General features: G+C 41.7%; 1 protein-coding gene across 8 annotated transcripts in view; it reads left to right on the top strand.

Moving 5' to 3' along the window:
• Positions 1 to 27,837, top strand: part of foxn3 (forkhead box N3) — a 170,560-nt gene that overhangs the window by 79,801 nt on the left and 62,922 nt on the right. For all 8 annotated transcript variants that reach the window (XM_042337971.1, XM_007905996.2, XM_007906000.2 and 5 more), the window contains one exon: positions 20,399 to 20,535. In XM_042337971.1, the coding sequence (XP_042193905.1) occupies positions 20,399 to 20,535 (137 nt within the window). The remainder of the gene's footprint in view (positions 1 to 20,398; positions 20,536 to 27,837) is intronic.

Here is a 27,837-nt window from a genome sequence, read left to right as displayed (position 1 = left end):
ATAACTTCAAGGGAGATCTGCCCTAAATATGTGGCATGTTGTGACTGCTATTCTGAGTAATCTAGTGGTATTATTGGATCACTAATACACTGTCTGTCTATCTTACACCCACAGCTGTGAGCCCATATCAGTAGAGATACTGCATTAGGACTGGGTTTCCATTTGATCACATAAAAGCAATATTCAAGAGCTGGTCGTAGGCTGGAGAATTTACAGAAAAAGATTGGAGAACAAACTAATAACTCATAAAATCTTCTATAGAGTAGAAGGCAAGTCCAACAGGAAATTTATACTTTTACTGAAACGCTGACCGTTAACCGTTGTAATGAAACTGTAATAAGATTTTTCCTAAAATATAGCCAATTTATTTTATTAACAATAATAATAATCCTTGCATTTGATATAACACCTTATCACGTTGTCAGAATGTCTCAAAGCGCTTCACCGATTACACTGAAAAGTGAATTGACTGTATACATTATGGGAGGAATGTGGCAGACAATTGTGCACAGCATTGTCCCATAAACAGTCGTGGATTGAGTGACCCAGTTTTCTAAAAAGTGATTATTATTCCCAGGAAGCGATCCGCCAATCGACTAACAACCGGGTTCCTATTCACTGCTGGGTAAACAAATGCGTGTGGAGTAAGGAAATTTGCCTAAAAGTGAACTGTTACTATTCTAGTGATTTGATTTCTCTCCCTCCCCCCCACCCCCCACCAAAAGCAGTGACTAGTGGGATGCAGCAAAGTGTCTGCTGGCAGTTTTTAGCTTGCCTTACCCAAATTGGTCACTGTGAGTTTAAATGGTGCATGGCAGGCGCCCATTCCATCCATGGCAAAATTTAAGCCAAACTCAAATGCTAGGACTTTGAAAGAGCATTCCATTTAATCCCATTTACCTGTCTTTTTCCCTTCTGAGTATTCTTTTTAAATATATATCCAGTTGCCCTTTGAAAACTAATGGGTCATGTCTCTACCACCACATGTAGAAGATTGTACTCACATTCTAATAACTCTCTGTGTAAAACACATTCTCCTAATCTCCCTTTGCTCTCTTGTTACCTATCTTCAATTAGTACTGTCTCGTCACTGCACTGGGTGGTATATGCCCACGGAGTGGAGTTCATTTGAGGAATGCTAGCAGTTTCACCTGTACAGACTGGCAAAAGTTTAATTCTGTAACTTAGTATGTCAATTGGGAATTGCTGGTATCTCTTCTGCCAAACACTTTAGGAGATATACTTTCTAATTTGATTCGGGAGATTATTTTGTCGCATCTCATATGAAGACTCCACAGAACTTAAAATGTTATCAATAATGCATTGCAACATGCTTAGTTTACAAAACACAAAGGGTACATTGAAAAAGATGCTGCGATGGAATTTGTAATCAGATTTGATGGCCAGACAAGAGTAAAACATTTTTAAAACTGCTTAAACACTGGAAATGGAAGAAGAGGGAGTTTCCATGAAGGAATGTTCAAAGTGAATAAAGTATCTGAATAGGTGAGGCACCAGCAGTTACATCATGGATGCTCACTTGATGTTAAAGTAATCAGTGGTTCAGAGCAATGGTAATCACTTTTCTGACAGTGTTCTGTTCTGATAGCTTTTCAGAGCTATCACTGATTCTACTTCAACCAGTTTGTTTGGTATATTCATTGCATGTGTTCGTCTAAATAAAAAAAGCTGCCCCAATCTGTCCCTTTTGTTCGTAATCAGTTCCGCTCCTGCCTAGAAAATGAAGTATAGTGTTGAAGAACGAAGCCAAAACCTTTTTACCGTCATTGAAGTGTTCGTAGTCCAAACATTCCTTCCTGTCCAGGGAGGGACTGGAGCGAACTCCCCCTCTATCCATATGCAATGAGGAAGGGTTAGGAAGACATTACCAGCATGTTTAATGCAAGGTCCCTAAGGTCTGTAAATGCTTTCACAATGTGCAAGAGCACAGAGGTGAAACCGGCCTTTGAGAGCCAAAGTAAGCCTTGCATGGACTTCGAACATTGTGTAAAGTACTCCAGTGTCAATGGAGATAAATCTGGCCTTGTCCTAGTTATGAAGGAGTGTTGTTAACATCTACCAACTGAATGGATACGTTCCTGCATTGGGGAGGGGGTGGTGAGGGTACTTGTATATATCCAATGCCATTAGACAGCTCAGTTGGCTTCACTCCAACGCAATTGAGCCCTGGAAGCATGGCAAGTCCAATGTGGCTTTGGATCGACAAAACAACAGTGGTCTGCATTGGCATCAAGCTACATCTACAGCTCCTGTATTACTCAGAATGTAGTCCTGATTGTGTTTTATCTCACATGATCTTTTGCATCCCTACTTCACCACATTTAATTTTTTACGTTTTAGCCGGATTGAATTTTGATAATCGCTCCTTAAATTGTCACCCTGGCTCAGGTGGGTATTAAAGATTCTATGAAACTACTCAAAGAGAAGGGCGTTTCTCTCTCCCAGTGCCCTGGCTAACAATCCCTGGATAAAATTGGTCATTTACGTCATGGCTGTTTGAGGATCTCGCTGTGTGCAATTGCGCTGCCACATTTGCCTACAGTTACGCAGTCACTGCACTTCACTGTAAATCCTGTGAAGTGCCTTGCGAATCCTCCGGACGTGAAAAGTCCTATACTACATGCAAGGATTATTATTGTTAATACCTTACCATTTCCATCCCTCACCCAAATGGTAGTTCTTAAAGAGAGCCTAAGGCCTATAATTGATTGTGTTGTTAGCATTAAACCATTGTCTTAAAATGTAAAATCATGGAGAATTTTAGCGAAATTCTGAAATGCAGTCTTAATAATAATAATCCGTGCATTTGATATAATAATAATTTAGGACCAGTCAGACTGACTGCGATCGTCTTTTCTGCTCTGATACAATCCCAGCCTTTTGTTAATCTTTTAGACTTCTAAAACTTCAAAGCTACCACCAGTCGTACATAGATGAGTTTAGTTTTTCAGAGGATTATACTGCCAATATTATTATTAACATTATTGTATTGAATATCAATATTGTTATTAATCTTATTGAAACAACAAATTACTTTTGAATAGCACCTTTCACTTAGAGATGCGTCCTCCCGATGTGAAAGTCACTATACAAATGTAACTTTGTTGTTGAAAATTTTCCAATACTGTATCTGAAAACCATTTGAAAGTATAAAGCATGTGTGCATTAACAACATGCGTCTGGACCAAAGGAAGTGCACAAAGGTTTCACATATTCCCAGCTATGGCTGCCACTGTGTATTGTTAGAACAGTCGAGAGGATTCATTTTCAGTTTAGCAGCTGCTGTGAACTGTTTGTTTTGAAGGTTTTGTGTTTGGGAAAAATTGAGTGGTTCTGTTGTTTTGAACTCCCTTCTGTGTCTCGAGTACTGTCGGTTTGGGGGCTTCAATCTAGCAAGGTTTTCCTTTCATTCCTGTACTGCTGCGCACATCAGATCAGCTAAGTGGTGGTGGGTTAATAGCTCTAATGCTTGGCTTGACTTGACTTTTCTGTCCATCTCACTGAGTGAGTTTAACCAGTAAATGATGGAATCTGTCTCATCCCACCTTCACAAGTGACTTTGAGGACCACTTTTTTTATATGTACATTGTATATATAAAAAAAGCTTTTTGAGCCTTGGTTTCAAATTCATTTTCAAAATGTTCGATCAACTTGATCTTGTATACTTTTATGTTTTAAAAAAAAACTTGGTTGCTTGGAAATATTTTCTGTAAGTGCTTTTGGAATCTGGAAGTTACCCATTGAGAGAGTGAGAGTTTTTAAGTATTACACCCAACTCAATAATAATAATAATCCCTGCATTTGATATAGCTCCTGATCACATCTTTACGACATCTCAAAGGCGCTTCAAAGAGTATACTGTAAGGTGAATTGACTGTACATTTTGTGGGCAAGACTCAGCAGCCAGTTTACCACAGCAGTGTCCCACACACAGTCGTGGATTGAGTGAGCAAATTTTTTTTNGAGGAATCACCTCCCCCCACTCCCCCTCCAAACAGCTGAGATGTAATCTGTTAACTAGCTGAGTGAATCTGTCCTCATTGATATGTCTTCTATAATTCACAGGGACGAACCTGCAACCTCAGTGTTTGAATCATTTCCACCAAGTTCTTTTATTGCTTGAATCTTTCCTTTTTTTGTCAATTTCATTCCCCCACTCACCAGCCTGGAATAGGCTACTCCAACCTCCCCCCAACCCCCTTAATTTTATATCTTCATATACTTTTTTAAAAAAAAGCCCCTTGAGAAAATTGAAGGGAAAGTTTCAGAAATCAATGACTTTCAGAAATGTGGAATTGTTGCTGCATAAGAACCCATGCGGCCCAGTGTACTCTTTCTGGCTCACCGACAAAGCGTCTGACCATTTAGTCTGACTTCTCTGCCTTTCCTCCGCAATCCTTTTTCTTTTTTAAACATGTGTCAGTTGTTTTTTAAAAGCTATTGTGAATTGTGCTTCAACCACCTTTTTTTTATATGTTCCAGGTCCTAAAAATCTGTTGTGTGTATGTAAAAAAAATCCTAACCTCTCTTTTAAATAATGATTCAAAGTTTATGTCCTCTGATAACCTACACTACTTGTCCATATCTGAATGTAAATTTCATTCTGAACCATTTTTGAAAGGTAATAATCCTTTGAAAAATAATAATAATAATTTGGTCACTCAATCCACGAGTGTTTGTGGGACACTGCTGTGCGCAATTGGCTGGTACGTTTCACCCACAAATTACACAGTGACTACACTTTACAGTACATGATAATGCCTTATACCAAATACAAGGATTATTAGTATTATATTTTAAGAATGGCAGCCCGGTGTGGAAGGTTGCTCTCACCGTAACGGAGTTATTTTCCACCTTAGTTCTAGCGACTGGAAAGACAACAGGAATCACCAGGAGGCAGGTCGCGCTGATGTGTTTCTTCCTACATCTCCAACCTGTGCTGCCTTTTCTGCCACACTGCCACCTCCTATCCTTTGACAGCAGTTGTAGCTATGCAAAGGTAACCCCTTGTCCAGAACTACCTCTTTGTCCTGTTGACTTTCAAAACGTTTGGTTGCATATTAAGAAATTTTAACATTGTTGGGACAGATGGGTAGTACAAGATGTAAGGGTAAGAGGAGGGGAATGGGACTAGTTGATAGCTCTTTCAAAGAGATGGCACAGGCGCGATGGGCCAAATGGCCTCCTTCTGTGCTGGAAAGTTCTATGATGATATAAGTGTTATTTGAAGCTGATGAAAACACCCCAAACATGTCTCGATGATGTGATAATGCAAGGATTATTGTTTCTTTTCTAAATCCCCGTCGTAAAATTAGTTTTTTAATTGTAATGTTGCACAATATTGCATTAACATCACGCTGTGGTCCTGTCAAACTCGTGCATCTGTGACCAACCTATGGATGAGAGACCAAAATGCCTGCATGTCACCATTTGCTTTATAGTGTAGTGTGTGTATTGGCGTTTTTCTGTGTAAAGAACCAAATGACCTCCAACTGTTTGTACTGGACTGTGCTGATGTCAACACTGGCTGGCTGAAAGCGACAGAAAAATAAATCTCTCAATTCAGTGGTGCTGTTCAGCTGTACTTCACTTAGGGTGGGGGAAGATTGTAGGACAAGAGAAGACAGTTTTAGCATTGTAGGATTTCAGTATTATACACTTTTCTTAGCTACTCTCATGCACATTAAATTTTACTTGTAAAAGTAAGCTTGTAAAAAATGTATTCAAGTGCACCGTAGCATGTCCTAAGGACAAGTGACTTAAGTGCTGCCTTGCTCATAGTTCTTTACTATCTGTCTGTTTGCTTCAAGGTATTTCACTGTAAAATGGATGGAATAGAAAATGGCATTGGTTTGCACAAATTGCAGTATACCATCCCTTGTGAAAGTGACTTGCTCTTTCTGTCAATCGCGAAAGATTTGATTGTTTTCTGTCTGCAGCCTTTTAAACACCTCCCTTGAAGTTTATTAATAGTATTTATTGCAATTGAATGGTGTTAGATGGCTGACTATGATAGATTAATTGGGGTTTGAGTTATTGAGCCACGGATAGGTCTCTGAAATTGGGTGGATTGTGTGCACCATTAATTGGTTTTGGACAGAGATGTTTCTGGTATATTTTCCTTCCAGTAGAACAGCGATTTTGAGCTATAAAAACTGCTCCTTGTCCTGCCCTCATTACTCCTGTTGTTCTCACTGAGCACAGATGAATGTTGTAATTACAGCTATTGGATATATCTCAGTTTGACTATCAATAAACAAAATGCTGTAAACAAATATAGTTAACCTGCAATTTGATATCTTTGAGATATTAGGCATTACTTTGAATAATAATAATAATCGATTGATATAACACCTTTCACATCTTTAAATCGTCTCAAAGCTCTTCACAGAATATACTGTAAAGTGAATTGACTGTATATTGTGTGGGCACAATCATAGATGTAGTGAGCTATATAAAAAAAACTAGTAAACAATATACAGTAAAATTCTATAATGATTATAATTGAGTGAACAAATCATTATGTTTATTTATTTGAAGTGTTTGTTCAGCTATAAATGCAGTCACCACACTTGACATGCAGTCCTGCAAAGCGCTTTAAGACATTTCCCTGTTCTCGGTGCTGCGTCAAATGTAAGGTAATAGCTCGTCAGGTATTGCTGCATTCATAAACATGACCGAGCTATGAAATTGTCATCACCGCCGTTGCTGCACACAGTGTTTTGTATTCTAAAAATAAGCGCATGCTATGAGATAACCTCTAGTTGACTAGTTTCCATTTCTGAAGGAAACGTCAGCACAGACAGTTGTCGTTTGGCTGTGTAGAGGCTGCCTGAGCAAATGTTGTCTCGGATGTACTGATACCCCATGTTTTATGTCTCACTGCACTAGAACGTTTTTTTAAAGGTGCCTCCGAATTTTTTCCCCTGTCAGTTATTTTTATAAATCATATAACCAATAGGAATATTTGCTTACAGAACCGCAACAACAACACAACAACAAGATTCCATTTATAGAGCGCCTTTCACGTCGGGAGGACGTCCCAAGGCGCTGTACAGTTGGGTTAGGACCCGAGCAGGGAGGAAATGGTCAGGGTGAGGGGAGGGAAGGGAGGGAGCGAGGAGGGGGTAGAGAGTCGAGAGGGGAGCTGAAGGCTCGGTCAAAGAGAAAGGTCTTGAGACCGGCCTTGAAGGAGGAAAGGGAGGAGGCGGCGAAGGCACTGGGGGATGGAGTTCCAGAGCCTCGGGGCTGAAGGCCCGGCCACCGATGGTAGGACGGTTGGGGGGGGGGGATGTGGAGCAGACCGGAGCAAGAGGAACGGAGGTGGGTACGGGCAGGAAGGTAGGGGGTTAGTAGGTCAGAGAGGTAGGAGGGAGCGAGGCCGTGAATGGCCTTGTAGGTCAAATCATCTGTCCACTGGTCTTTTACAAATCTGCACACTTAAGGGTATTCTGCAAGATAATATATGCTCAAACCTCACAGGAGGCCTGGCAACTGCAGGGGCTTTCGAAGTCTGTGAACTTGCAAGGTTTCAGAAGCTCCACGAATAACCTCTGCGGCTTTATTTGTGGGCATTCAGGGTGATGATCAAAGCTCGGCTAGGGAGGGTGCAAGTCTCGAATGAACAAGATCCAGTTGCAATCCTTTGACTGATTTAAAATTGTTCAATGAGACTCAAGGACATGGTGGTGTTCTAATCAGATTACACCTTGTATTGGTATGTGGGTTGCATTCTCCAATGAACTGCTGGGGAAGTGGTCAACAGCATGTTTTTTACCCTTTTGTTGGGAGGAGCTTTTCCATCAGAACTTTCCAAACTCAGTTTTAAAGTGAATTATAGTGTTTTTTTTAAAAAAGTATGCATACATTGTTTTTGGATTTTGTGTACTTCTGAATGTATCATCCAAATGTATTATCTTGGATTAAAATGGCTTTATTGTTCAGTTTTGTACCAATCATTATTCATTGTAACAACCTTTTGCTCTAACTATACTATATTCCATTTGGCCCAGTTAATTCTGTTTGAGTATTTTTCCACTTTGGGAAGACAGGGAAAACAGGTGAAATAATTATCCCGCAATCTCTTTGCCTTGGCCCCTCCCTTGCCTTCTTCAAGACCTGTCTGAAGACCTTCCTATTTGATTGCGCCTTCAGTCACCCTCCTACCCCTCCCTACCCTTCACCCCTCCTGATCCCAACCCCCAGCTCTGGTCCAAATCCCTGACTGTCCAACGCCTTGGGATGTATTACCGAGGTGAAAGGTGCTGTCTGAATGGAATTTGTTGTTGTTGTGCAGTCTTATTTAAAGCTGGTTTGAGAGGTTTGTTTTCACAAAGTTGGTAACATTTCAAACCAATATGGCAATTTCTGTCTTTCCACCTTTTCACCTGCTCTGTGTTTTACATGCCCCTCAGGTTGTCAATGCCCAACTTGGATGTACTGAAGCATCACTGGGCTGCAGGAGACTTGGTACTTGTTGGGATCACAATTTTCTCCCAAATTTTCTGTGTGGCCAACAGCTACCAGGGTTTTTTTTAGCGGTCTATTAACAATTGCAGCCTGTCGTCATCTCGTCCACAATAGTGTACGAACAAAATATGTTTGTTTATTTTGTGAAAGATGCTCCCTCAAACAGTGTTCATCTCGTCCACAATAGTGTACGAACAAAATATGTTTGTTTATTTTGTGAAAGATGCTCCCTCAAACAGTGTGTCAGCAAGATGGTTCTGAACAATGTCTTTCATACATGTGTCAATGTACTGTAATTGTATTGTTTGTAACTGCAGGAAAAGAAAATTATGAAAGAGCACAGGGGAAGAAAAGCATGGGAAAAATTAAATAGCTCTTTCAGAGAGCTGTAATGCTCTGGGATGCTACCCTGAGTGAGAGCCGCTATATAAATGCAAGTTGTTGTTATAGACATGGTCTGTCTACTGTGTGGTGAAGTTCTAACGTACACTGATATACAAACTTGCTTGGTCCTTTTCATTGATATCATGGATGAAAATAGTCTCATTGAGGCACACAATCTAGGTGTGAGACTTCAATTAATTTAGTTGTGCTTTTAAGTTATTTAAAGTTGTAACTGACATATCTCTTCTGTTAAAACATGTGCTCACTGGCTGAATCCATCTCCTCAGAGGCAAGATCTCAATCAGAAAATGGTGTGAATTAGAATATGTTGGTTTAGGAGAATTACTCTGCTTAATACACCCCCCACCCCCACCCTCCATTTTAACATAGCTCCCCTAAAAATGAATCTCAGCTTCTTTCCCTTGAGCCAATTCTGAAGTAAAGGGAAATATTTAGCAACAACAACAAATTTTGTTTATATAGTGCCTTTCACATTAGGAGGATGTCCCAAGGTGCTGGACAATCAGAGAACTGCACCTGAGTTGGTGGTTGGGATCAGGATAGGGGGCGGGTAGGAGGGTGACCGAAGGCACGGTTGAAGCGACAGAAGGACAGTTTTTCCCAGTCTTCCCAGCTTCTCCAGTGCAACAGTTTGCCAGTCAGGCGGTGCTCTTGCCAACACAATCGGCATTGTGTAAGTGAACGGCTGCCCCGGCCTTGATGACCTCCAGGCTGTGCTAATGCAAGGAGACAAATGGATGTGGAAGGGCCAATTTTCTGACTTCTGGAACCTTGAGCTGTTGGCTTCCTGCTGCGACTGTTGTCATTCCTGAAAACTTGCTAATGGAATCGGGCACTCGTGGGGTGGACGTGTGACCCAGATTGTTTTTGTTCTCGCTGCATTTGAGATGACACTTCAGAGAGAGAGAGAGAGAGCAAAAGCACTGGATTGTGACCGTCTGATTAGAGCCACACTCGTGCTGCTGTTTTTAAATTTTTAAATCTGTGTTTAAGTTTTATAATTTGATTTCACCATATTGATCTGTATAAAGTGGAGTCCTGTAACTTCGTTGTTAGAGCATTCGCCTTGCAAGCAAGAGGACCTGGGTTTGATTCGTTTCGGACAGAGCGAAACGATGGGCAAGTTTCTTTACTCCACACACCTCTGTTTACCCAGCAGTAAGTAGGAACCTGGTTGTTAGTCGATTGGTGGATAACTTTTACGGGGCTAATATTCTCTTCAAGAAAAAAAAAATTTGGTCACTTAATCCATGATTGTTTGTGGGACGCTGCTGTGCGCAATTGGCTGCTGCGATGTGCCCACAAAAGATACAGTCAATTCACTTTACAGTATATTCTATGAAGCGCTTTGAGACATCTAGAAGGTGTGATAAAGCGCTGTATCAAATGTAAGGATTATTATTATTATAACTGTTTTTNAACATTCCCAATGTTTCCTTTTCTGTTAAGTTGTTTAAATTTAAGGTAGATGTATGACAAATCTTGTAGGACGTTAAATGGGTTGTCTCGTTGGAACGATGGTTTACTTCTCCCATTGTCAAGGATACATGCATTGAAATTCTCATTTCCTATTTAAAGTACACAGTTGTACAAGGGAACTGGGAGTCTCTTGGATGCAAAGTAAGGAAGGAGGTGACCACACAACAGAACAAGGCAAATAAGATGCTCCTCCTGCCTCTTATCTCACAAGAACTCATGTCTCAAGATCCTGTCCAAAAGAATAGCACTCAGGAAAGGGGAAAGATCCCCTGCTTTTCACATTTTGTTATAAAATGTTTTTGTTAACTCAACTGGTCACGTCGACTGCTAAACCTGGATCACAATATTCAATATAATGGGATGGCTTGCTTTTTTCATTAGCCACTGAACGGGTGATTTCAGTGGAAAGATTTTATTTTGCGTCACTGTATCAAAAGCTTCAAGGAGATTCACGACCATCAATCAGTGTCCTGGATTTCACGTCCAACAATGTACGCACAATCCACTCCCCCATTATTTTCATTTTCTCCTTCTCGAAACAAGCTGTTTATAAGTCTGTGCTCTACTGCTATTTCCGTGGTAACATGCAGCAATCCAGACAACTACGGGATTGACAACAGCAGCACAGGAGCATGAAATCTTAATGCTAATGGTGTGGCAAAGCAGCAGTCCACCTTATGGGAGAGCCGTTGTGGCCCAGAGTGCTTAATTGGAGCTTGGCACTTGGGATGAAGAGCAGAGATAGATATGAGGTGACATCTGGGTTTACAGAGGCTGTGATACCAATGCCCCAGTCTACCTATTCATTTGATCACTGACTCTGTGTCTTGTGACAAGCATTTCTTCTTGTGGAGAGCATTCCCCCATCCCACCCCCCCATTCATCAACAACAAATTACATTTGTATAGCGTCTTTCACATTAAGAGGACGTCCTAATCTATACAGATCTGTGTTGAAGCCATAGATGAACATCATGTAATGAACTACATTGCCTGAGTAAGGCGGATTACTGTTCTGAAATCCCAAAGTGTGGCTGTAACTTCCAAAGAATTATTTGCTGGCAAAGAAACTCAATTGTGCTCAGTGACCTCAGAATTTACCAAGTTGGTTACTGAATGTACTTGAATCTTTGGCTCCCTGAAATATATAATAATAATAATAATAATAATCCTTGCATTTGATATAGCGCTTTTCACGTCCCAAAGCACTTCACGGAACACACTGTAAAGTGAATTGACTGTATATTTGTGGGCGAATGCAGCAGCCAATTGCGCACCGCAATGTCCCAACAAATCTAAGGTTCTAGCCGATTTTAGAGAGCTTTCGGAAAGAAAACAACAAAATTACATTTCTATAGTGCTTTTCATGTCGGAAGGACATCCCGAGGACAGTTAAGGGTTTGCACCTTAAAAAAACTTAAGTCACCATAAATTCTAAAGTTGTACCTGATTTCTCAAGTAGTTTATAGTTTTAAAAAACCTTAGATTTGAATACAATGGTTTTAAAAGGGATCGGAATTTAGCTATGGTCACCTCCCCCTGGCTCGGTGTCATGCTCCGCCACAGTCAAGCGCTCTGGGACGCTACCCTAAGTGAGGGGCACTATATAAATGCGAGTTATTGTTGTTGAATTAGTATCATAGATGGAAACGATCAGATATACAATGTGTTGGATGGATAAGGCGGGGATTAGAGGTTCCTTCAGGGGCAGCTCCAGGTCTCTGTGAGAAGTATTTAAATAGTAGCCGAGCGGAAAAACCTTTCACTCAGTACTAGGATTTTCAAATGTGAACGGTTCTTAAAGCAAACTGAGCTTCAGAGGTCCGCCTTCCATGAATCTGAATTTTCCACAACTTTCATCTTAAATTTCAAGACAAATCTTGGTAGAACTTTAGGCTTTCCTTCCTCAATCTCTGCCACTAGTTGCAAACCTGATCTTCATCTTGTTCTGGTTTTGCCTGATCATTTGATCACTATCATTGGGGAGGTTACTGAGGTGGGAACGCACGGCTGCTGAACTCGTGATACGTTTGAAAATGCTATCTTCCCCACAAGTAAAAGACAGCTTTACAGCCAGAGATTGTAGTATAATACGAACCACATGCATCAGACTGATGGCTGTGGTTAATAGACACTGTTTACACATTTACACATTTAGTGGCTTGGTTATGACAACAACAACTTGCATTTATATAGCGTTTCAGAGCGCTTAACAGTGGTGGAGCCTGACTCCTATAATGGAGAGCAGCACATGACTTACTTTTGCCTGTATCTATATTTGCAGGGAACCTCACTCAGATTAATGGCAGCCACCCCAAAGCTAATAATAATGTAATAATAATCCTTGCATTTGATATAGCGATTTATCACGTCTTCAAGAGTCTCAAAGCGCTTCACAGAATATACCGTAAAGTGAATTGACTGTCTATTTTGTGGGTGAAACAAGCATTGTCTGGCATCTGATTCCATTTCTCGCCAGAACATGGCTGGAGCAAGTCTTGAGACTGCATTTTCCAGCATAAAACTGTGAGCATTTATTACTTCTCAAATTGGAAATCTTTTGAACAATGTGTGTTTAACTTTGATTCTTTTGGGGAGGGACGGATGGACGGTGTTTTTAAATCCTTCACATCAAGACATAGTGTCCCAAAAGGCGTTTCAGACGGAATCATTTAGAAGGAGATGGATGGGGAGAAAAGTGGGGAATTGAGATTAAAAGATATGTCATCATCTAATCAACTAGTGAAACTTCAGGGATGGCCTCCTCTTCCCATACTTTTCTGTGTACGGTCACTTTCTAATAATACCCACAAAATACACATTCACAAAACACTTACAATAAACGCTTTGAGATGTTCCGTGTTCGCCCACAAATATACGGTCAATTCACTTTACAGTGTGTTCTGTGAAGCGCTTTGGGACGTCCTCCCGACGTGAAAAGTGCTATATCAAATGCAAGGATTATTATTATTATTATTCAATGATGTGATAAGACACTATATCAAATGCAAGGATTATTATTTTTATTCTTAATTTTGTAGCTGTTTTACCAATATTCCATATGGATGTATAGATTACGCCCACAAAATATACAGTCAATTCACTTTACAGTATATTCTGTGAAATGCTTTGAGATGTCTCAATGATATAAGGCACTATATCAAATACAAGGATTATTTTTATTACTAATAATAATAATGTACAAGGCTTCTTCTCAGTCTTCCTTAACCCCTTTCTGTTCTTCCTCTCCCGCTCTCCTTTTCCCTCTCTCATTTTACTGGCAGAGTATAAGCCTTAACACACTTTGCTGGACCTTGTAGATTGATGATAACTGTGGATCTTGAGTATGCTGTACATGCAAATTAAATATAGTAGGAATTCTAGACAAAGATTTTACATCAACACAATTCTGTGGTGTACTAAGGCCAGAATTAACATCATATAATAACAGCCCTTGCATGTGATATAGCGCCTTATCACGTCTTCGAGACGACTCAAAGCACTTCATAGAATATATGTAATATATGCAATGTATATTAACTGTATATTGTGTGCGTGAAACACGGCAGACAATTGCGCACAGCAGTGTCCCACAAATAGTTGTGGATTGAAGTGACTAATACTAGAAGTATATTATTACCCCCGGAAAAGCAATCCGCCAATCGACTAACAACCAGGTTCCTACTTATGCTAGGTAAGCAGAGGCGTGTGGCGTAAGTAAGGAACCCTGCCCAAATTTTTCCCTGCCGGGAATCAAACCCAGGTCTCTCGCTTGCGAGGCAAGTGCTTTAACCACTGAGCTACAGGATTCCAAACAATACTGCAGTAATGGTTTAGCATATCCAAAAAGGTGCACTAATTTTTTTTTACCTTGAAGGAAAAAAAAGTTACTCCACTTGACAATACACGTGGATAAATTTATAAATTTGCAGGGATGAGAAATCTCACATATTGATATTGTACTGTTAATCCTGCAGTTGCTAGACACTTTAAACTTCATCCCTAGTACACTGGCAGTGTAAAATTCTGATCTTAATACCAGTGGCTGAAAAGAATATTACTAGATTATCCTGTGTGGTCACAATGGCTCTTCTGCACTGCAAGAAAAAAGTTAAAGAGCCCTTGGTTCTGCCAGCTCTGCTCTTGTCCTTTATTTGTAAATTGTTTTAGTGTCTTCTCACCAAGCGTGTACATGACCTCTTTAGGTAATTGATAATGGGATGTGTATTTCTTCTTTCAATACAATACCAAATTATATTTGTAGAGCGTCTTTCATGTCGGGAGGACGTCCCAAGGCGCTGTACAGTCAGGAATTTGGACCAAAGCAGGAGTGGGTTAGGATCAGGGAGAGTGGAGGGCTTAGGAGGGTGGCCGAAGGCGGGGGTCAAAGAGGAGGGTCTTGAGATGTGCTTTGAAGGAGGTAAGGAAGGGAGAATGGTGAAGGAAGTGTGGGATGGAGTTCCATATGGTAGGGACAAAATTTGCTTTTTGTGCTTTTTTTCTTCCTCCCGCAGTGCCTAAGCAACTCACTCTGTGCTGCACAGAATTGGATTGCAGTAGTTTCAAATCAGCTGTGTGTAGATGGTACTTTTTTGTGGACTTGTGTACACTGTGTCTCTGCTTTTCAATCTGTTGCACAGACATGCAAACAAACTGAAGAAAGAAGTAAAGCAGCAAGGTACATGGTGAACAGACCAAAATTAGTGCAGGAGCTGCAACTTTTTATTAGTGTTTAAATTTCACCATCTATTTGGTTTTTTGCTGTGATGTTAGTGAAGAGTTTTTCTGTGGGTTTTTAGGGAGGTGTAAATCACATTGCATAAAGGATTCTATTGTACCTGGTGCAAATCCTCTAAAGCCTGTATTATCCTATTTTCCATGGTCTTGTTTTTGTGCTAAAGGGAATACATTTGCTTGTATTTCCATATAGATTCTGCAGTTTATAAGATGTCAACGGTTTGAAACAACATCCTTTTGTGTTGTCAGATTGAGTGAGCGTAGGGAGCGGTGACACCTAATACTAGAAGTTGTTAGCTCTCTTTGGCTACATTTCATATGCAAAGCTTTGCAAAGTCAGGGAGCGTAGATCTGTAAACGTTTAACTGCATGCTGTTCTGGGGGTTTAGTTAATTATGTTCAAGTTGTCACTTGGTTGGCTATTTAATGCCCATTTACCTGGTAAATGCTTTGTCTGATTCGAGGAAGGAATGCTGATAAACACTTTTAAGTGGCTTTGCTTCAGTTAATTGCATTGAAATGTGGATCGACGAATGTAGTGCACGTTACTGCTTCATAATCTAGAGCGGTTAATAACAATACCAACAAATGCATTTGATAAACGCCTTAATCATATCGTTGAGAAGATTCAAAGCGCTTCACAGAATATACTGTAAGTGAATTGACTGCCTTCACCCACTATGCCCCGAGGCTCTGGAATTCCCTTCCTCACTCCCTTTGCCTCGCCCCTCTTTTCCTACTTTCAGGTCTCTGCTGAAGACCTTTCTTTTCGACCGTGCCTTTGGTCACTTTTCTCCCCTTCCCCCTGGCTCGGCCCCGGGATCCGTGATTGTAAAGCGCTCTTGAGATGCCGTCTGGCGTGGAGGACGCTATATAAATCCAAGTTGTTGTTTTTGTTGCTCTGACCTCTTCACTCCCCAATCCATGCACTGTTTTTACTCACTGAGCTGTGTAGATTTCTGTCAATATAGTCCATGCTTTACCATGTGCGGAATGGTATTTATTCCCTAATCCAAAGTTGTGCCAACACATTTGATTACTCACCTCACAGTTTGTGAGACTTTCGTTGTATTCATTTAATTAACATTCCATATTCTATAGTTTGAAATGAAATGAATATTAATTTAGGTCTCCTGTTTTGTGATTCCTGGTTTGAACGTTGGAGGCCCCACCCCTACTTATCCTGGTTTGTATTCCCTGTCTCATCTAAATTCATCTCAATGAGACTGCTCGTCTCATTGCTTGTGGGATGTTCAGAGCCCTCATAAGGGTAGCGTCCCAAGCGCTCTGGGACACTACACTGTGTGAGGGGCGCCAAATAAATGCAAGTTGTTGCATTCAGCATCTCTGCCCCCACACTTTGGAACTCTATCCCGCAATCCCTCCGCCTCAACCCCTCTCTTACCTCCTTCAAATCCCGTCCAAAGACCTTCTTCTTCGGTCGTGCCTTTGGGTCCAAAACCCTGGGGCGTCTTTACAATGTGAAAGCCTCTATACAAGTGTCTGACCTGCTAACCCCTTATCAACCTCTCCGCTCAGCAGGCTCTGGCCTGCTCCATGTGCCCCGCAGGGCCCACCCCACCACCGCCGGTCGAGCCTACAGCATCTACACCCCCACCCTCTGGGACTCCATCCCACATTCCTTTGCCTCGCTCCCTCTCTTGCCTTCTTCAAAGTGTGCCTCAAGAACCTCCTCTTCGACCGTGCCTTTGGCCACACTATATGCCCTCCCGAGTCACCTCCCGCTCGGCTCCTAATCCTGACCTTTCAGGGCCTTGGGACATCCTCCCGACGTGAAAGGGAGGACGTCCCTAGTGTACCAATGTAATTTTGTATTGTATTGTTCCTGTTGAAGTTACTGAGGCCCGTGGTGGCCTTTGAGACGTTTCTTTTGGGTTGAAAAAATCTCCACAACATACAACGAGTAGCTGTGCAAATTGTTGTTGGTGGTTTGACTTCAATCAGACATTGTCTTGGATGAATCAAAGTTCATAGTCTATAAGTGAGACAAATGTTTAAAACCTGCTGAAGAATGTTAGTAAAATCATTAAAGTATTCAGTGAGATTTAATGTGCCCGTCACAGATGTACACTGACTATTCCTAGAGTTTATGAAGCTGGGGCTGAGATTTTAACTGCGCCTTTATCCATGGCACAATTACTTGTTGTTATGGAGACGGATGTAATCCACATTTTTGTTCAGTGCTGCTTAGTTGGTGGATGGTGGATCCACGTGCCAGCTGTCATATCGTGGACGTAAATCATTACCAAAGTGGTCTTAAACTCCATTGATTCTCCCTGTGAGAGTGAGTTTAAACATTCACAATGCCTTTCCCTGTCTATTGAGGCTGACCTCAGAGACGGGGAGCTGGAAGTGTCGGCCACTTGCATTTGACCTGCAGTTTGCATCCAAGGGGCTTGAATTAACTGGCACGGCACAGCATTTTACCGTGCAGCAGAGATTCCAGAGCTAAATGTTTGATTTGTCTGTAACTATAGACTTATTCTATAGTAACTAGCTTAAACCAATCGATGCTCTCGCATTTGCAATCTGCTGCTTAATGACCTGTGGCCACACTTATTGCACCGAATTGGGAATCCCAAGGTGGCAAAGTCGGGGAGATAAAAGCCCACTGAGCAAGTCAGCAGCTCTTTCTTTCCCCACTGCACTTGGCTCACTTGCATTTTTCAGACTTTATCGACTTCTTGCAATCTTGCAAACTGCAAGTCTTAATAAACTCGACAAACCTGTCTTGTGATTAACCCAAATTCGCCTGGTGTATGTTGTGCTGAGTCTGACTAACTAAATGCTGGTAACTGGAGCAGGCTGCCTTGTTCGAGTTCCTCATTTGATTCACTTGTGGATTCCTGTAGCGAATTTGTTAGAGCATTCGCCTCACAAGTGAGAGGACCTGAGTTTGGTTCCCGGGCAGGGTATACCTTTAGGAAAGTTCCCTTACTCAGCACGTCTCTGTTCACCTAGCAGTAAGTAAGAACCCAGTTTGTTAGTCGACTGGCAGATCGTTTTCCAGGAGTAATCATCACTTCAAAAGCAAATATTAATAATTTGGTCAATCAATCCACAACTGTTTGTGGAACAATGCTATGCACAATTATCTGCTGCATTTGGGATTTCCACCCACAAATTATACAGTCAATTCACTCTAAAGTATATTCTGTGAAGAGATGTGAGACATCTTGAAGATCTGTTAAGGCTATATCAAATGCATAGGATTATTATTATCTAACCAAAGCTGGCGAATGCAGAACTGAAGCTTGGGAGCATGTGCCTATTCCTCTCCTTTAAAAGAATATAGAATCGTTGATTTGGAAATATTACTTTGATCTATGGCGCTGTATTTTTATCAAATATTTTGATGGCCAGAAATTCCACTTGGATCTGGGTTTACTTTACACGTGTAGCATTTCAGAGCATTCTGAATTTGGTAAGATATTGAATTCAGTCTTGGCTTTGAAGCCAGATTTTCAGTGGTTCTTGAAAGAACTTACAGAAAAACTATATCAAAATAACGTCTATATTGTGTTTAAAGAATTAGACAAATGTTGCACACTGTAAAATGCTACACAAATAGAGTAAAATCTAGACCCAGGTGGAATTTCTTCCCATGAGTGCAGTAATTTCATTACTGAGGAGCTGCAGAGAAAGGATTTCTTGTAATAGAATAAATTATGCAGTTGAGGGGTGTGTGTCGCGACAAATTGTCATGCTCTGTATTCATGCTTCTACAAATAGGGAGCACCATCACTTAGTCCTCTAAAATAGGCTGCAAGATACTTACGGTTCATTTAATCTTCTCGTTCCGCTGAAAGAATTTCACTTCATATTGATATCATTGTGTTTCTCTTTTGGAGAGATATTCAGAGAGGAACAATGAGTCCAGGCAAGAGCAGGGAATTGGAATTACAGTAGTTCTCTCCACTGGAAGAGCTAGCAATGGGCTGAGTGGACGCCATCTGTGTTGTGATTTCATGTCAGCATGTTGGCATTTTGATTTGGAGAATGGTTTGTGAGAAGTCCTTCCCTGGCGAATTTGGTAGGATTTTGAATTAAAAACTCTCGCCACTTGTTTTGCAAAAAAATAATCCTGTAGTAGAGTCCTGTGTTGTTAGCGCTCGCCTCGCAATCGAGAGGATCTGGGTTTGATTTCCAATCAAGGTGAAACTTTTGGCAAGTCTCCTTACTCCAACACCTGTTTACCTAGCAGTAAGTAGGAACCCGGTGGTTAGTCGATTGGTGGATTGCTTTTACAGGGGCGGTCATAATCCCTCCCCAAAACAATACGGTTGCTGAATCCACGACTGTTTGTGGGACGCTGCTGTGCACAATTGGCTGCCACAAAATATTCAGTCAATTAACTTTATAGTATATTCTGTGAAGTGCTTTGAGACGTCTTGCTGACGTTATCATTGAATATTATTTTTAAAGAGTATTCTTTGTCCACCTGGTTCTAACCATATCTTCATCTGCAAAACCTGTGTGTTAAGCATTGTTGCAACTGTGCTGTTTCCACTCCTTTTCATGTGGCCAGCTCAAATTTTGCGGGTCGCTTATTTCTTTGTTTTGAAAGTGAAAAAGATTTGAAGGTTTAGGGTCCAAGCTTTAGCCCCAGTGGAAAAAGTAAATGTTTATAGCAAACTTCGTCTGCTTTGGCTTGTAAACAGTTAAGGCTGTTTGCTAAGTGTAGCAATGCATTGGACAGGCAAAGTTCATCAGTGTCCACAGCCATTTCACGTACCAGGCATTGTGATCGGCTCAGGTGATATCAAATTGCGCAATTCACAAGCAGCACAGGGCAGCCTTTATTTTCACGGTGGAGGTGTGAAGATTAATATTATATGCAGTTAGCGCTTTGTTTAGAATGACTGGAGAGAAAGCAGAAGAACTCCGCGCTGCTCTTTTGCACACTGATGGCATTACCAGCTTTAACCTTGCAGCCAAAGGCCCTGCACGCCGCTTTGAACAGCAGAATAAATATTGAATGTTGGCGCAGACCACGCTCACAGACACACCGACGTGATAACTCTGTGTGTACAGAGCAATTACACTGACTGTTGATTTTGCCAATTTGCCGCACAACAAGGCTGACTCCTGAATACATTCGGTAATTGTTAAATTAAGAAGTGCTTTCTGTTTGCATAAAATGTTCTTGTGATGAGATGCTTGCCAGGACTGAAGTTAAACCCGTTGGAAAGCATGGGTTGCTAGACTGTTAAAGTATACAATTCCACAGGACATGACACATGATTTGCTTTTCTTTCTCTCTACAGAGTATTGGGAAAGGCTCTTTATGGTGCATAGACCCAGAATACAGACAGAATCTTATTCAAGCATTGAAAAAGACACCCTACCATCCTTACTCCCACGTTTTTAACACGCCTCCAACGTCCCCACGGACCTATCAAAGGTAAGCGGCTGGGTATGCATTGGGCCTTGGGATGTTCATTTGTCAAGAGTTGCTGGGGAGCTGAAGGGGAAAGACACATGAAGGGAGGAGTGAGTGAACATGTGCTATTTGGACCAAACAATGAGAATATTTGAAACAAAAACAGAAGTCGCTGGGAACACTCAGCAGGTCCGGCAGCATCTATGGAGGAAGGAAAGTGAGTCAACGTTTCAGGTCCACGACCCTTCGTCAGAACTGAGGTATGTTGGGAGGGAGAGGCTTTTAAGGGCTAACAGACAGGGGGGACCTCAGAATGCCTACCTTGAAGATGTTCTGCTCTTCCCTTCGACGTGACTTTCGTTCTTCCCTTTTACCCTGCTCACCTTCTTTGCTATTTGTTTCCCTTCTTGCATTTGATGGTGTTCACTAAAACCTGTTTTCGCAGCCACCTCTCTCCTCCTCTACCCCACTTTCTCCTTTGTCTTCCTCTCTCCATAGATGCTGCCTGACCTGCTGAGTGTTCCCAGCGACTCCTGTTTTTGTTTCAAATATTCTCAGTGTTTGGTTCAAACAGCACATTTCCAGCATCTGCAGTATTTTGCGCTTTATTTATACTGAGAATATTTGTTTGCATTCATTCATTGTGTGGGTAAGAAATGGAAGAGAAAGCTGGCTGTGATCTCGGGTTACTGCCAGCAGCTGTGCGGAGCCCAGTGAAGGGAAAGATGTCGCGTCTTGTTAATGGGTTAAAGTACATTCCATCACATGTCTAGACCATCAATCGTGGGAGGAACGGGGGTGGGGGGGGGGTGTGCGTTGGGCAGAAAGAGAGAAAGACGTGCATGAGGGAGAGAGATTGCAAGGAACAGCTGGGTTTAGAAGGAAATGCTGTACATCTGCCTCTGCTAGGCGATTAGCGTGATGGTAACCATGGAAGCCAGGCCATTGCCCTGGCAACACATAGCTGAGACAGGTGCAGTTGCATCATGAATTCTATGTTGCTTGGCAAATGAACAGGCTTTTAGCATGTGGCACTATGCTGTTGCCTTGACAACACACTCTCCATAGTGATTCAACTTGGCTCCCAGCCCCCTTCTCTGTGTTTTTTTGTGCGTGCGTGTGGTACGCCGTACCTGCTTTTGTCCATCTTCATAAAAAGCCACAGAAGCGTGCTATATCCGACATGACAACTTGAGGTCAGCGAGCTCTGGGAGATTAAAACAAAATGGGACCCAGTGAAGCGACAGAGTCATCTGGGGGGAAAACGTACGCTTGTAAAACCATAGTGCCTCTGATGTATGTATAGTCAAGCCCTTACCATCAAACACAAAAGGACCTTGTGGTATATTGCTTTTGACACCGTAGAAAAAAATTATTTTCTCTTGTCAGCAGTGGAAGTGTTAATCTCTTCCTCCCCCCCCCCACCTTCCCGACCATTTTTCTGCAGGATTCAGCCACCCTGCACTCCACAATAATGGAAAATCTTAGAATTATTTGGAACACTTGAAGCTTCAACGTAATGGAAATCATTTTTTTTCTCTCTCATTCTGTCTCTCTCCCCCACTTTCTCTGCTCCACAGTGATTCAGTGATTTCCGTCCCAGAGATAACCAGCCAAAGAGAATTTGATTGAGTAAATGAACATTACAACACTGGGAGAGTGGTGGGGGGGGGGGTTAGGTGAGAAGTGGGTCTCATTTTGAAGTAAAATAGAAAATAGTCTATTTATGAAAGCATCCGCACTTTTGAATCGCTAATCTTTACATAAGTAATCGGTGCTGTAGAAATTGTGTGGAGTGACTTAATTTCTGGGTAATGCTGGATAATGCGCACATGCCAGGTAAATGGGTTTGAGATTTTAGCCGAGGAGTGTGAGCTGGAGAGATATGATCCAGATAACAACTGCAAGTTACACTTGTATAGGGCCCTTCACGTCAGAAAGATGTCCCAGGGTGCTGGACAGTCGGGATTTGGACCTGAGCTGGGAGTTGGTGTCAGAAGCGGAGGAGGACAGAGGGGTGGGAGGGTGGCTGAAGACATGATCGAAGAGGAACGTCTTCAGACGGGTCTTGAAGGAGGCAAGATAGGGGTGAATCGGAGGGATTGTGGGATAGAGTTCCAGAGGCAGAGACACTGAATGCCCGACTGCCAATGGCTGGGCGGGAAGTGCGTGGGACCTAAAGCGGAGGGAGCAGACAGGCTGATGTGGGTTTTGAGGTTGGGGAGGTAGTGGGGAGCAAGATCGTGGAGGGCCTTGAAGGTAAGAATGAGGGTTTTATACTCGATTCTCTGAGGAATGGGGAGCCAGTGAAGCCGGGCAAGAATGGGGATGATAGGTTCTCGGAGCCTGGTGTGGGAGAGGACGTGAGCTGTAGAGTTTTCAATAATCTGCAGCTTTTGGAGGGAAGATTTGGGAAGCGCAGCGAACAGGCAGTTGGCGTAATCAAGCCGGGAAGTAATGAAAGCATGGATCAGCGTCTTGCCAGCCTGCGGTGAGCGGCAGTAGCGGAGGCGGGTAATGTTGCTGAGATGTGGAAAGGCGGAATGAGTTATGGATAAGTATGTGGATAGAGAGAGAAATACACAGACAGACGAATTAATAAAAGGGAGAGTGAAACGTATGTCCGTAGATACAAAGGTATGTAGCTCTCAGGCTCTTTCTTGTGCTAAGTGCTTGGGCGTCAGTGTAATTTCAAACCAAACCTGATGACATTATTACTCCTTTAGCAGCATGTTCTTGGTCACCAAACTGTGTTCCAGGTCAGTACCCCCACATGCCTGTTAAACGAGACAGATATATTTGAAGTAACCTGTTTATAGCTCCAGAAACATTAACAAGTAAATATTGGGAGATGTTTGCAGCAAGTTGCAAAAAGACTCGAGTTTAGTAACTGAGTGATTTTTGAAGCTTGTGTCAACCCTGCCCTTGGCTCTTTTTGAGTCAGAAGATTCGCTGAGAAGATATTTTGAATTTATTTGTTCCGCCTGCATGCTTGTAAACACTCCGCACAGAGCTTGCTAAACTTACCAATTCTTACAGACTTAAATTATAGCCTGTCGAACCTAAGCTGGTGCTCACTCGCTCTATCACTGGAGGGAACTGTCCTGATCGCAAATCCCTTTTATTTCCCAGTATCCTTTCATATTCTCGCTCTACCAAATGGTGCTGATAGATATTTCCATGGGCACATGTTGATCACTGGAACGGCTAGCGTTTCCATTCTTCATGTATGGTGCTAGATGCGAGTCATGCCATGCTTGTTGGACTGTGGGTAACATCATAGGTTTGTGCACCTGTGTTTCAACCACACCTCAACACTGTCCAGTAGGGATAACAGGAATCATCCGCGTTTACATGGACTGAAACCCTTGTCAGCATTTCACTTACTGCCTTTGGTGATGAAAGATTTTAATGATCAACATCACCAAAAGTGCTGCATGTAATGCCACAGTGAGCGAATCCATGCTATTTATAGTATTATTAGATGCTTACGGTCACCTCCCCCTCGCTCTCCCCCTGCTTCGTTGTCAACTTCACCACTGTGATGCGCTACCCCATGTGAAGGGCGCTATATAAATGCGAGTTGTTGTTGTCGTGATTATATGTGCACATCATCAGTCACTGTACTCAGCAGCAAGAGGAATGTCATAATGGATCTTTCGATTAAAAACAGTTTAAATTCTGGCTAAGTTTTTTTTCAGAAATGTACTATGACATTTCTGTGCAACTGTCACACTATTTTATAATTTCTACTTCATTATTGCTCCTACATTAATAACACAATGGTGCACATATCAGTATGTCATTTTCTATAATTTCACAATAATCTTGCTGTCACTTTCTATTAATTTGTATCAAAAGAACTTGAGCTCGCTGTTACCTGTGCTTGTTATGTTACAGCTATCTACATTACTTGTCAATTAACACAAATTGGTTCAGCGCATTAATGCTCCAAGCCCCTATTTACATACATTGTACAAGTAGTTTCTGACACTATCAAATTCACAAGGACTATCTGTGCGGAAATAAACCTTGAAGCTTTATTGGAATAAAGTGCTCCAAATGTATCTCATCATGTTTAGAATTTTATTTTGAGCTTTACCTGCTAGGTTTATTTTTACGAGGTTACACTCTAAGCTGTTTATTGTTGAGACCAGACCCTGACCGCTATAGTTATTTTGCTTCTGACATGAATGGCAATACATAGATTATACAATCATAGAATTCTAACAGAACAGAAGAAGGTGGATGTTAATAAGAATAATCGTTGTATTTATCCTCCAGACGTCCCAAAGCACTTCACAGAATATACTGTAAATTCATTGACTGTATATTTTGTGGGTGAAACATGGCAGCCAATTGTGCACACTAGTGTCCCACAAACAGTCGTGGATTGAGTGACCAAATCCTGTGACACTGTCCAAAAAGAAAAGGAAGCAATTGACCAACAATACTTCAAATTCACCTTGTGAATGTGTGTGGGACCTTGTTGTCTGCAATATGTTCGCCCACAAAATACACAGTTCATCCATTTTACAGTATATCCTGTGAAGCGCATTGAAACGTCTTGACGATGTGATAAGGTGCTATATCAAATGAAAGGATTATTATTGGCTATGCGCAAAATGGCTGCCGTATCTTTTCTACAAACATTCATCACACTTGCCATTTATGGGCTGTGAGATGATTCAACTTGATAAGGTGCCATCAAAATGCTCCTCTCGAATGGTGTGTGGCTCAGGGAGAACTGTGGGGAAGAAGACTTTATTCTCTTTAAGTGGTATGATAGTGTTTTGAATAAGTCTTGGTGTCTCCCAGTCAGCGAGTGTGTCTAGAGAATAAAATGCCGCAGCAATGTATCTGCGTTCTCACCAAATGAGTGCACACATGTTAAAATGATTAGGGATACCGTAAAGTGAAGAATCCATCTGATACCAGTGGGATGCATGGTTCAATTTTCTCAGAAAGCATTTAATATTTCACATGCACAGCAGTATAATGTGATCTTGGAAGTATAAATTAAACCTTGCACCTTTTGGCCCCTGCTGTGGAGCTGCCTGGCCTCAGTGCAAATAAATCTCCATTCATGTATTTCTGACAGGGCTAATGTTTCCTTGTGATTACATTAATCCCCTTTTCTAAATATTTCAACTGTTCACTTTTTTTATTCAAAGCCGCCAATCCGTTTTCTAGCTAAAGCTGTGTTTGGCAAAAGAGTTCCAACATACGGCAAATTAAACCGCAAGCTCCCAAGTTCAATTTAACTTCAGAAAGTATTCCCGATGCCTCCCACTGAGTGAGAGGTACAGCACCAGAGTGGATTAAGTTTGAAAGCCAACCTTCGGATTACTTTTCACAGAATGATATATTACAGCAACAGAAGGAGGCCATTCAGCCCACCGTGCCTGTGCCAGCTCTTAAGAACTCTTAACCTTGTTCCACTCCCTTGCCTCCACTCACCCTTGCCCCCTATTTATGTTTTCCTTTCCCATCTACTTCAACCACATTTTTACCTATGTAACCAAGTTACCTTTCACACAGATGCTTCCCTCCAGCTTTTTCTTAGTGTGCAGTTTTCTTTTAGGGTTTTTGTTCATTTCCTGAATTCCTCTCCTGGTCCTTTGCTTAATTTCTTCCTTGATCCTCTTTCTTTGGGCATATGCGAGCGTGTGTTTGTTGGTTTGAAAAGAATCCTTAACCGCTCACTCATGCCTCAGTGTTTAGATGGGTCTGTCTGACTTGGTCCCAGGTTTAGTTCCTGACCTGTGGAGAAGTAGTTGTCCTGAGATAGGGAGTCACTAGTGGCTCAACAATCGACTTCAGCTTCCCAGCACATGAAGGGAGAAATCAGCCAAGGGCCCATTTCCTGTGTGTGCGTGTAATATACAACTTGTTATTTTTGTGATGAAGTTCCCAGTGATGTTGTAGGCAGCGGGAAATGTTTCCAGTTATGTCCCACTTCTAGCTGGTGCCTCTAGAAATGGTCCTCAGTTCAAAGGATAGGTTCTGCTGTCTTGGTGGATGAGTCCAGCTATTTATGGGAAGAAAAGGTAACAACAACTTCACACAGGGTTGCATCTCGTAGCACTGCTGTTATATCAGCAACTGGCTTCCCCTAAGAGAATGTTAGCTGGGCTCTAACATGCAGTTCATATGCTATTAAGTTATTAATTGCCAGCTTTAAAAATTTGAATAAGTAGGAATTACATGCATAAGACGGTATTCTAATTGTTCAAATCATCCCTGCATTATATCATTTTAAAAGTTGGCTTTTATTGTAAGGTCGGACATGTCTCTCGCATGTTGGCAACTGAGTTGTTCCCTGGAGACCGCATCCTTCATAAAGGGTGTGGGCAAGTGGAAGTTGGTCGTCGTGGCCAGGCTAAGATACAGTATTATTCTCCAGTATTGATGTGTTTGAACTTCTTAGAGGGGGTGCAGAGGAGGTTTACGAGAATGATTCCGGGAATGAAGGGCTTCAGTTGTGAAGAGAGATTGGAGAGACTGAATCTGTTTTCATTGGAGCAGATAAGGTTGAGGGGGACCTTATACAGGTGCATAAAATTGAGGGATTTTGTTAGGGTAAATCAGGAGAAAGTTTTCCATTGATAGGGGAGTCAGTAACTAGAATTCGGGTAGGAATATGCAAGAGAGGGACTTCATGGAGATAAGGTGGGCTGGTGGGACTGAAATTGTCTTGCGGTACTAGCAAGTGATGATTCAATGGGCTGAATGGCCTCCTCCTGTGCTGCAGATTTCCATGTTACTAATCCATTTAAAAATGCAATGCCTAGAAATCCAAACCAGGAATTCACTAGTGTGAATTATCAATACAGTGACTGTATCAGGAGTTTTTCACTCTGAGGAACAATGAGTGTGGAATAAATGGAGTAAAGGCACCAGTGATATTGTGTACTCAATTCTTTCATTGCAAGAAACAGTCTTTATAATTCAGTCGTGCGTGCAGTAAGGATGAGTCATGGGTTGGGGAGTAACAATGCAAAGGTACTTTTTATTAACCTTTCAAGCTCTATGGCTATTGTTTAAAACTGGTAACTGCTGTGGGGAAAAAACTCTAGCCAAGAGGATAGGTATGTGTAAGAACATATAGAATGGGTGGGCTGCAGTTGGTGGTGAGATAGATTGTTACATATATATATAGGTTTTGTCTTGTTCCATACTTTGTCATGCATAAGAAGAGTTATTTGGATGGGAAGAGAAGTCTTTCTCCCGGAGTCTGTAAGACTGCACAGCAAGTCAATACCTTCCCTGGAAGGGAGAGGATGTGGGGTTTTGTGAACCATTGCAATCTGTTTATTTTCA

This window comes from Callorhinchus milii, unplaced genomic scaffold (assembly GCF_018977255.1).
Source record: "Callorhinchus milii isolate IMCB2004 unplaced genomic scaffold, IMCB_Cmil_1.0 Scaffold9, whole genome shotgun sequence".
Classification (NCBI taxonomy): Eukaryota; Metazoa; Chordata; class Chondrichthyes; order Chimaeriformes; family Callorhinchidae; genus Callorhinchus; species Callorhinchus milii.
Note: the sequence above shows the minus strand (reverse complement) of the source record. Positions and strands in the feature narration are given on the sequence as shown.